A 12,500-nucleotide genomic window follows, 5' to 3' on the forward strand; every position below is an offset into this window, starting at 1 on the left:
AAGATGAAGAAGAGGAGGAGGAGGAGGAAGAGGAAGGAGACAGACTTCCGCTGTCTATAAGTGCGTTTATCTGAAACCGCCTCATCTACTGATTGATGTTCGACAAACAGGAACTGAGTTAAAGAGTAAATTAGACATTTTATCCTAGATCAGGTTTCACAAAGGGAACACAGGCCTTCTGTGAAATTGGATTAAACATTAAAAATGAAATGCTGTAAATCTAACACTTAATTGAAAATAATTGTTAGATGTTATGCTCTAAACATTGATGATGAAGTTTAATACAGGGTGTTTGTTCTTTAGCTAGCTTGTGAAATCATCTTTTAGGCTAAAAAAATCATCATGTTTTATCTTGAGAACCTCGTAAAGTTAAAGACATCAGGAAGCAAGACGTTTTGAGGAGGAAATAAAACCACATGAACTCATTTTAAACCAAAACTGTAAAACTTTTATTGAAATGTTTCATTTAACAGTTGATTAGAGCGTAAAGGGTTTCGTTCGTCGGATTCATCTTCGGATTTATTCTGTGTGTGTGTGTGTGTGTGTGTGTGTGTGTGTGTGTGTGTGTGTGAAGGCTTGTCCAAAGCGGAGACGCAGGCGTTGAATAACTACGGCAGCGGTGAGGATGAGAATGAGGAAGAGGAGGCGGAAGAGTTTGAGGCCGGATCTGTGGAAGTGCAGACGTCCCTGCAGGCCTCGGACAACACCGCAGAACACTCACAGGTGTGTGTGTGTGTGTGTGTGTGTGTGTGTGTGTGTGTGTGTTGAATCGAGAGCTGTGCATGACGTCCTGTTACACTTCCACATGGGAGTCTGTGACACATCGGGGCATATGTTTACCAGCATGACCTGATTTTACCAAATAAGCTTTGAGTTCATCTGCAGCTTGGCAGGGCTCCTGAAAACAGGAAGTGAGGTCATATCTCAGCAACGGCTTGACATTTTAATTTCAAATTTAGTATATCTCCTTGGTAACAAGCACCGATGGTCCCTCTTCTTCTGTCGCTAAGGACTGGGGCCAGAAAGTGCTTGGCCCCTTTTAATCGCTGCTTGTAGCTGTTTTTAACGCATACGCGATCAGATAAAAAAAACCGTGGAGTTAATCTTAACGCTTCCTGAAGTCACGTCTCGCTGTAGTGATTACGGTGTTGCCTTCCTGTTGCCACGGTGATGGTTCCTGTCCTCAAATTCTGAATGTTTATGAATGTTATATGCACAGTGTAAAACGTTAACGGTTGTGTTGCAGTGTAATGGAGTTTCACTAAACGGAGCTGCGCAGGAGACCAAGTCAGACCACGAGAGCACGGAAAGTACTGAAGGTGAGTGTGAGTGTGAGTGTGTGTGTGTGTGTGTGTGTGTGTGTGTGTGTGTTTTCTAAAGCACTTCCCTCTTATCCACACTACATTTGTGATATTCTGTTATACCGTGTGACTAACAGTGACGCGATGTCCGTTATAATTCTGTACTCTGTGCGCGTGCAGTGAAGAGCTGCAAGTCGGAGTGTGTAGAGACGATGGAGGACGAGCGAGACGCTGAAGCCGCAAACACACACACACACACACACGGCAAGGACGAGTCTGCTGTCCCTCTCGCCACGCCCTCACAGGAGAGTCCGCATGGCTCCACCACGGCCAGCCCTCAGACCGACTCGCCTGTTCTGGTTAACGCAGATGTACGGGGACACACACACACACACACACACACACACACACACACACACACACACACACACACACACATATTCATTCTCCACTGGCCACTGGCTCATGTCTATATTTTACCTATGTTGTACAGCATGGGTGAAGGTTGAGAAATTGTGTGTGTGTGTGTGTGTGTGTGTGTGTGTGTGTGTGTGTGTGTGATGTAAAACACAGGAGGTCGGGTCTGGAAACACCAGTCAGAAATCTGATGAGGAGGATTTCGTCAAGGTTGAAGACCTCCCAGTGCAGCTCTCAGTGATGTGCCAGGTGTGTGTGTGTGTGTGTGTGTGTGGTCTAAATCATCACGTTTGATACACTCCTGTGTAAATTAATAATTAAAGTAAGTGTGTGTGTGTGTGTGTGTGTGTGTGTGTGTGTGTGTGTGTGTGTTCAGGAGGAGTTGTGTAAGCAGATCTTAGAGGAACAGAGGAGCAATAATCTGACGCGTGAGATCCTGAACGGAAACGCGGAGGGGCTGAGTGGACTCGTGGGCAACGCACACGCTCTCAAAGAGCCTGGTAACTCTACACAACTCTACACAACTCTACACAACTCTATTACACACACACACCTAACAGCTTTACACAACTCTACACAACTCTATTACACACACACACACCTAACAGCTTTACACAACTCTACACAACTCTACACAACTCTACTACACACACACCTAACAGCTTTACACAACTCTACACAACTCTACACAACTCTACTACACACACACACCTAACAGCTTTACACAACTCTACACAACTCTACACAACTCTATTACACACACACACACCTAACAGCTTTACACAACTCTACACAACTCTATTACACACACACACACCTAACAGCTTTACACAACTCTACACAACTCTATTACACACACACACACCTAACAGCTTTACACAACTCTACACAACTCTATTACACACACACACACCTAACAGCTTTACACAACTCTACACAAATCTATTACACACACACACACCTAACAGCTTTACACAACTCTACACAACTCTATTACACACACACACACCTAACAGCTTTACACAACTCTACACAACTCTACTACACACACACACACCTAACAGCTTTACACAACTCTACACAACTCTATTACACACACACACACACACACACCTAACAGCTTTACACAACTCTACACAACTCTATTACACACACACACCTAACAGCTTTACACAACTCTACACAACTCTATTACACACACACACACCTAACAGCTTTACACAACTCTACACAACTCTACACAACTATTACACACACACACCTAACAGCTTTACACAACTCTACACAACTCTATTACACACACACACCTAACAGCTTTACACAACTCTACACAACTCTATTACACACACACACACCTAACAGCTTTACACAACTCTACACAACTCTACACAACTCTACTACACACACACCTAACAGCTTTACACAACTCTACACAACTCTACACAACTCTACTACACACACACACACACCTAACAGCTTTACACAACTCTACACAACTCTACACAACTCTATTACACACACACACACCTAACAGCTTTACACAACTCTACACAACTCTATTACACACACACACACCTAACAGCTTTACACAACTCTACACAAATCTATTACACACACACACACCTAACAGCTTTACACAACTCTACACAACTCTATTACACACACACACACCTAACAGCTTTACACAACTCTATTACACACACACACACCTAACAGCTTTACACAACTCTACACAACTCTATTACACACACACACACCTAACAGCTTTACACAACTCTACACAAATCTATTACACACACACACACCTAACAGCTTTACACAACTCTACACAACTCTACTACACACACACACACCTAACAGCTTTACACAACTCTACACAACTCTATTACACACACACACACACACCTAACAGCTTTACACAACTCTACACAACTCTATTACACACACACACCTAACAGCTTTACACAACTCTACACAACTCTATTACACACACACACACCTAACAGCTTTACACAACTCTACACAACTCTACACAACTATTACACACACACACACACCTAACAGCTTTACACAACTCTACACAACTCTACTACACACACACACACCTAACAGCTTTACACAACTCTACACAACTCTATTACACACACACACACCTAACAGCTTTACACAACTCTATTACACACACACACACCTAACAGCTTTACACAACTCTACACAACTCTACACAACTCTACACAACTCTATTACACGCACACACACCTAACAGCTTTACACAACTCTACACAACTCTATTACACACACACACCTAACAGCTTTACACAACTACACAACTCTATTACACACACACACACACCTAACAGCTTTACACAACTCTACACAACTCTAATACACACACACACACACACCTACCAGCTTTACACAACTCTACAAACTGTTACACACAAAAAACACACACACCTACCAACACTACACAACTTTACTCAGCTTTATTACACACCAACCAGCTTTACAGAACTCTACACAACTCTGTTGCACACACAAAAAACACACACCTACCAACTCTACACAACTGTTACAAACGCACACCTAACACATCTACGCAACTTTACACAACTCTTACACACTCCTCTTTACCCCAGCTTTACAGAACTCTACACAACTGTCTCTCTCTCTCACACACACACACACACACACACACACACACACACATACCAACTCAACAGTTCTATTACAAACACACACCTAACAACTTACACGTTACACACTATCCTTTTAAACTCTACACAACTCTTCAGACCCAGTCCTGTGTTGTATTTTGAAACAAAGCTCTGAAGGCGTGTTTGCGTTTCTCTCGCAGTAAATTTATGTCCTTTCTCTCTGCAGAAACCGTCGGAGCGCAGAGTGCATGAAGCCGGGGGATTTTAATCACCGCATCCTGACACTACAGCATCATATTTATCTTAATGTGTTTAATTTTATACTGATGTGATTTTAAATCACAGCAAATAAGTAATTACATCTCAGAGCGACATGCCACAAGTTCAGCCTGAGCCTCGCTGACGTTTTCGCGTTTCAGTGCGTTTATTTATCTGAAATTAATCTGACGGTTCATTTGAGAAGAAACACTGTAATTCTAAGGTTTGTGTTGAATTCTGTAACTTGATGCCTCCTGTTCGCTGCTTAAAGCCGAGCCTCACACTGGAAACTTTCAGCGATGAACATGGTGTTTTGTTCTTTCTTTTTCTTCTTCTTTTTTTTTTTTTGGTTCGATTATTTCTTTCTCTCTTGCCTTCTGAAAGGTCTCAGAGCCTCCTTCTCCTCCTCTTCCTTCTCCTTCTCCTCCTCTTCCTTCTCCTTCTCCTTCTCCTCCTCTTCCTCCTCCTTCTCCTCCTCCTCCTTCTCTTCTTCCTTCTCCTCCTTCTGCTTCTCCTCCTCCTTCTCCTCCTCCTCCTTCTCTTCTTCCTTCTCCTCCTTCTTCTTCTCCTCCTCCTCCTTCTCCTTCTCCTCCTCTTCCTTCTCCTTCTCCTCCTCCTCCTTCTCCTTCTCCTCCTCTTCCTCCTCCTTCTCCTCCTTCTCTTCCTTCTCTTCTTCCTCCTCCTCCTTCTCCTCCTTCTCCTCCTCCTCTTCTTCCTTCTCCTCCTTCTCTTCTTCCTCCTCCTCCTTCTCCTCCTCCTCCTTCTCTTCTTCCTTCTCCTCCTTCTCTTCCTTCTCTTCTTCCTCCTCCTCCTTCTCCTCCTTCTCCTCCTTCTCTTCTTCCTTCTCCTCCTTCTGCTTCTCCTCCTCGTCCTCCTCCTTCTCTTCTTCCTTCTCCTCCTTCTCTTCCTTCTCCTCTTCCTCCTTCTCCCCCTCCTTCTCCTCCTCCTCCTTCTCCTCTTCCTCCTTCTCCCCCTCCTTCTCCTCCTCTTCCTCCTTATGCACTTTGTGCCCCAGAAACAGATTAGAGGTTAGAGTATCTCAGAACCGAGATATTCGACGTCATCAGCTAATGTAAGACACTTCTTTAATGTGAAATGAACCTTTTCTGAAAACCTTTTTGAGAGGAATCGTGAGCGCCGATCTCCGCCTTTCTCTCCTCCCTCCTCCAGGGGGCGTATTTCAGCCTTAATGCATTCTTTTAATTTTCTTTATTCTCTTTTTTCCCCTCATTTTAGCTTTTATTTTCTTCCCAGTTTAAATTCCTGGTACTCTGAATCTGTTTTCATCGGGTTTAAATGTTAGTGAAGGTTTTAAGGTAACAAATAAAACATTAATTTTTACTTTGTCCCTCAAAAACTTGTTCCAGGTGCCTTTATTTGCTTTTGACCTCTTCACAGCAGGAAGTTTTTCCGTGACTCGAGAGTGCGCTCATCATCTCCTGGGGTTTATTATAATTTTAGAATTAATTTTAAACATAAGTTTAAAACGCAAGTTTAAAATTAAGAGCAACTTGTCACTTGCTGGTGTAAACGATCAAAACCTCCATCAGTGGGAACTGCTTTTCTGTGTGAACAAAAGAAACGGGAGAATTCTCTTAAAATACGCAATAAAATCAGTGTATTCATTCCACCATTTTTTTTAAAGTTAGTGGAAAAATTAACCTCTATTTTACTATTTATCTGTAATAAACATGAAGCGAAATGGCGGCACAGCGACAGACCTGCCAACATTTACACATTTAACATCGCTGCCTGGTGTTAACATTCAACAATTACACAAAAGGAACAGTCTTTATTTTCCCCTATAAAAACAGCAGATGCTTTGTTGGAATGATTGACATTTGCGTAAGTGTTTTGAACTCTCGGATATTAACTCACTCCCTGGAAGCCCCGCCCCCATTTCCCAATTTAACTGCTTGAAAGATTCACTGATGCAGCTTCCTCACTTTCTGTTACGGTAAACGGAGAATGTTTTGAATCGATTCGTTTGTGTAGTTAGCATAATTAACAGATCAGATCATAGGCCTACATCAAAGTGTAAAATCTTGCACATTACAAATAATTTTAAGGGTAACGATAATTAGAAAGTGATTTAAAACGCTGCTTGCTCTCCTGCAAAAAGTGCAATCAAGCTCACTGTTGTAGAAACTGAAATGTGTGTTTTACAACAATCCAAAACCATGAAAAATAAATATTACTGAAGACATTTTGCCCTGAATCCCTCATTCAAGTTATTATAGAATATTTATAATGTGTTCAGGAAAGGAGATGTGAACTTTGTTTCATTATTCTATTATATATTTTATTACATAAATATAAATCTTTATTTCTTAACGTACAATATATTAAAAATTATTACTTGTGATGAAGAAACGGTTTTGAAATCCAACATAATGTCTTTTTGCCATAAATTAAATTTCTATGTCTAAATTGTGACTTGAGGGTGCACAAACTTTTGCACTTGACTTTAAAATTAAAGCACAAATGCATGTAAAGAGTTGAAATCTTCAAAGTGGTGTTGAGGAAATATAAAAATAATATACAGTTAAATCAGTTGGTATAATATGAATAAAATGCAGTAATTTCTAATGATTCTGTTGTGCTTTTGCTGAGTTTGTTTAATGTAAAGTGGTTTGTTTCGACAGTATGGTGCTCTGATCGATACACACACTAACCGAACACTTCAGGAGGAACACCTGTACAATTACTCATTCATGTGAACATCTAATCAGCCATATAAACATCAGAATGGGGAAAAATAATCTCAGTGACTTTCACAAGTCTCACAATAGAGTTTACGCAGAGTGGTGCAAAAAACAAAAACCAGCGTCAGTTCTGTGGCCTTGTTGATGAGCGAGGTCAAAGGAGAGCATCGAGAACCGGCAGGAAGGCTACAGTAACTCAGATAACCACTCTTTACAGCCGTGGTGAGCAGAAAAGCATCTCAGAACACACAACGTGTTGAACATGATGGTGGATGAACTACAACAGCAGAAGACCACATCGGGTTCAGTGTACAGTTTGAAAAAGGTTGGAAAAACGTCACCTCGTCTTTTTACAATCTTCAACTGTGATAGATAGATAGATAGATAGATAGAATCTCTGCTTGTTATAAAACCTGAAAAGCAGAATCTTCAAAGACACAAAGTCAGCTTTAGATTAACTTCAACAGACCTTGACAACATTTTTATAACATTTTTACAAAGTTTAGTTGTTTTGTGCCAATTCTAAAACTTGTAAAACTCATTCTGTGGCGTTTATGCAAAATTACAACATAAATACTGTGATAGAGGCTTATTCCATGTAATTAATAGCTTATTACACAGATATAAACTAGTTATTACACATGCATGGTTCTTGGTGTGTTAAAAGCAGGCTTGTTTTTAAAGGATCTGTAATTTTTCATTTCACATTTGTGTATTCAAGTAAAATATCTGATCTAGGAACTGCAGTTATAAAGAGGACGTAACGAGAAAGCGGTAATAAACTCTCCTCTTTTTTCCTGGCTCTCAAAACTTCTCTTTTATTTTCTTCTTCTACTCTCTCAGCCACATCTTCCTCCTTATCACTTTTTAAATCACAGTTTGTTGCCTTATTACATGTATCTGGTGTGTTAATAGTTATTACACATTACGCTGTTGTTACACATTACGCTGTTATTACACATTACGCTGTCGTTACACGTTACGCTGTCGTTACACGTTACGCTGTTATTACACGTTACACTGTCGTTACACATTACGCTGTCGTTACACATTACGCTGTCGTTACACATTACGCTGTCAGTACACATTACGCTGTTATTACACATTACGCTGTCGTTACACATTACGCTGTCAGTACACATTACACTGTTATTACACATTACGCTGTCGTTACACATTACGCTGTCGTTACACGTTACGCTGTTATTACACGTTACACTGTCATTACACATTACGCTGTCGTTACACATTACGCTGTCAGTACACATTACGCTGTTATTACACATTACACTGTTATTACACATTATGCTGTTACACATTACGCTGTTATTACACATTACGCTGTCGTTACACATTACGCTGTTATTACACGTTACGCTGTCGTTACACGTTACGCTGTTATTACACATTACACTGTCGTTACACATTACGCTGTCGTTAAACATTACGCTGTCGTTACACATTACACTGTTATTACACATTACGCTGTCGTTACACATTACGCTGTTATTACACATTATGCTGTCGTTACACATTACGCTGTCGTTACACATTATGCTGTTACACATTACGCTGTTATTACACATTATGCTGTTACACATTACGCTGTTATTACACATTACGCTGTCGTTACACATTATGCTGTTACACATTACGCTGTCGTTACACATTACGCTGTCGTTACATATTACGCTGTTATTACACATTACGCTGTTATTACACATTACGCTGTCGTTACACATTACGCTGTCGTTACACATTACGCTGTTATTACACATTACGCTGTTATTACACATTACGCTGTCGTTGCACATTATGCTGTTACACATTACGCTGTCGTTACACATTACGCTGTCGTTACACATTACGCTGTTATTACACATTATGCTGTCATTACACATTACGCTGTCGTTGCACATTATGCTGTTACACATTACGCTGTCGTTACACATTACGCTGTCGTTACACGTTACGCTGTCGTTACACATTACGCTGTCGTTACACATTACGCTGTCGTTACACATTACGCTGTCGTTACACATTACGCTGTCGTTACACATTACGCTGTCGTTACACATTACGCTGTTATTACACATTACGCTGTCGTTACACATTACGCTGTCGTTACACATTACGCTGTCGTTACACATTACGCTGTCGTTACACATTACGCTGTCGTTACACATTACGCTGTCGTTACACATTACGCTGTCATTACACATTACGCTGTCGTTACACATTACGCTGTCGTTACACATTACGCTGTTATTACACATTATGCTGTCGTTACACATTACGCTGTCGTTACACATTACGCTGTCGTTACACATTACGCTGTTATTACACATTATGCTGTCATTACACATTACGCTGTTGCGTAAGTTTTTTTTCTTGTTCTTTTTCGTGTCCTGAAGTGTTTCAGAATATCGTCCGATTTTACATTAAAACATCAGATGTAGATTTATACAGTGTGTTGCATAAGTATTCACCCCCTTGTGTTTTATGTTGAGAAATAAAAGTTTTCATTAATAAGTATTCACCACTAAATTAGTTGTTTTGGAAAGAGACACAGTTACAGCATCAAAGTTCTGAACTCCTGAGTTATAACAGAAAATTTCAATTCATTTCAAATCAATTAAATTTTATTTGTATAGCAAGACTTTTAACAATGGACACAAAGCAGCTTTACAGAAATACATTCAAATTAAATTAAACCAAAATAAATTGTAAATTATTGTAGTAATATTGTAAATTAATTTATCCCTAATGAGGAAGCCAGAGGTGATGGTGGTGAGGAGAAACTCCCTGAGACATCACGAGGAAGAAACCTTAAGAACCAGACTCACAAGGGAACCCGTCCTCATCTGGGTTACACCCGATAGTGCGATTATAAATCATTCCTTTCTCTAACTGTGTACTACATGGACAAATAGTACAGTTGTGTAACCAGTAAATTCATCACACAAGAAGTGAAATGCTTTTGTTACCTCTAGGTTGGATTATTGTAATGCCTTACTGTCTGGATGTTCCAGTAGGAGCATAAACAAGCTCCAGTTAGTCCAGAGTGCAGCAGCGAGAGTCCTTACTAGAACCAGAAGATATGACGACATCACCCCTATCTTATCTACACTGCATTGGCTCCCAATCACATTTCGTATTGATTATAAAATACTACAATTGACCTATAAAGCACTAAATGGTCTCACGCCACAGTACCTGAGCGAAATTTTGGTCTTTTATGATCCGCAACACCTGCTTCGATCAAAAGGTGCAGGCTATTTATTGGTACCTTGAATAGTGAAGGCTACATCAGCAGGTAGAGCTTTCTCTTACAAAGCCCCACAGTTATGGAACAGCCTTCCACTTCCACAGTGTTCGGGGCTCAGACAGTCTCAGTGTTTAAGTCTCGGCTGAAAACATATTTGTTTCGTCAAGTCAAGGTTCATAGGCATAGAGTGTTGTGGTGAACTGGGATGTTTGGATGCTGTCGTCCCCCCACTCTCACACGTTCACTGGACGCTTCATGTCCCAGGGTGCCCTCATGTCTGTGTTACCTTCTGGCTCTCCCTTTTAGTTATGCTGTCACAGCTAGTCTTGCCGGAGTCCCTGCTTGCACTCTGCATGCAAAGTACATTGTCCTTAACCATTACAGGACAAAAAGCATAACTAACAATCTCTCAATCTCTGTCTGTCTGTGTGTATCTCTCTCTCTCTCTCTCTCTCTCTCTCCTTGTATACCTGTCTGTATCTCTCTCTCTTTCTCACTCTCTGTGTGCCTGTCTGTATCTTTCTCTCTTTGTATCTATACACACACACACACACACACACACACACACACCACACACACACACCAAACCCTGAGAATGTGTGAGCAGCAAAACAGGAAACCCACATTGAGCCCCTGCAGCTCAGGACACTCACACACCCTCCCACACACACACACACACACACACACACACACACACACATAGACACACACTGTACACTGACTTTGTTTATCACTGATCTCAGATCTGTTCTGAACTCTGCACACTGAACATGTAAAGCTGGTTAAAGTGGTGAAACAGATCTGAGATCAGTTGGTGGTTGAGTTCTGGTTACTTTCTTTCAGTATATAAATGAGACAGCACTGTGGCTTTTAGTTAAGGTCAAAGGTCAGCATGTGCAGGTGTAACACCTCTACATACTGGTCAGTCTGAGATAACGGATCATGATCCATGAAGTGGTTGCTACACCAGGTGGTTGCTAAGGTGTTGCTAACTTGTTGCTATGGTATTCCAGGTAGTTGGTATGGGTTTGCAAGGTGGTTGCTAGGCAGTTGCAGGTGGTTGTTAGGCTGTAGCTAGGTGGTTGCTATGAAATTTGAAGCAATGCCATTATAATAATAATAATAAGAAGTATTAATAATATTAATAATAATAAGAAGAAGAAGAAGTGGAGCCTCTCTCTTCAGACTAAAATCTTACTAATGTAATCTCACACACTGTTTTCTCTCTCTCTCTCTCTCTCTCTCTCTCTCTCTCTCTCTCTCTCGTTCTCTCTCACACTCATAGTGTGAGTGTGTGAGCAGAAAAACAGGAAACCCACAGTGAGACCCTGCATCTTAGGGCGCACACACACACACACACACACACACACACACTCAGAGTGTCATGGAAACACCTGTGGTTGGAGATGGTCACCTCAGCGACGAGACGAGTCTAAACAGGGCCTAAACTTTCACATGCATATGCACCATTGCATTGTTGAACCTGATCTGTAATCAACTAATAGCTAATCATTTTATTTTGAGTTTATCGAGTTTTTTTTTTAAATTAAAGTATGTTTGTATATCAACATTTTTTTAATTAAAGTATGTTTGGATTTTTTTTATAACTGTGTTACAGTATAACTGTAACACAGTTATACAAACACAAGGTTTTCTTTCTTTTTTTAAAAAAAAGAAAGAAAAAAGATGTCAGTTTAAACATGATGTTAACAGAAAAAATGCCACTGTCACTAACCAACTGGGTATTAGACATGAAAGAATCGCCATAAAGAAGGTGTTTGGGTTTGTACATTTCTGACTAAACATCACAGTTTAACCGCAACCAATGAGCTGCTAGAGAGAGCGAGAGAGCAGTTTTCCACTGACGTGGACCAATCAGATTAAAGAACACACA

General features: G+C 40.6%; 1 protein-coding gene across 9 annotated transcripts in view; it reads left to right on the plus strand.

Moving 5' to 3' along the window:
- The window catches only part of pcm1 (pericentriolar material 1), a 28,942-nt gene extending 22,103 nt beyond the window's left edge, over positions 1 to 6,839 (plus strand). For all 9 annotated transcript variants that reach the window (XM_053230809.1, XM_053230817.1, XM_053230812.1 and 6 more), the window contains 7 exons: positions 1 to 60; positions 575 to 723; positions 1,247 to 1,319; positions 1,482 to 1,672; positions 1,875 to 1,967; positions 2,095 to 2,218; positions 4,602 to 6,839. The exon at positions 1 to 60 is cut by the window's left edge and continues 100 nt beyond it. In XM_053230809.1, the coding sequence (XP_053086784.1) occupies positions 1 to 60; positions 575 to 723; positions 1,247 to 1,319; positions 1,482 to 1,672; positions 1,875 to 1,967; positions 2,095 to 2,218; positions 4,602 to 4,627 (716 nt within the window). In that variant the 3' untranslated portion in view covers positions 4,628 to 6,839. The remainder of the gene's footprint in view (positions 61 to 574; positions 724 to 1,246; positions 1,320 to 1,481; positions 1,673 to 1,874; positions 1,968 to 2,094; positions 2,219 to 4,601) is intronic.
- The last annotated feature ends 5,661 nt before the right edge of the window (positions 6,840 to 12,500 follow it).

Source organism: Pangasianodon hypophthalmus, chromosome 28 (assembly GCF_027358585.1).
Source record: "Pangasianodon hypophthalmus isolate fPanHyp1 chromosome 28, fPanHyp1.pri, whole genome shotgun sequence".
Lineage (NCBI taxonomy): Eukaryota > Metazoa > Chordata > Actinopteri > Siluriformes > Pangasiidae > Pangasianodon > Pangasianodon hypophthalmus.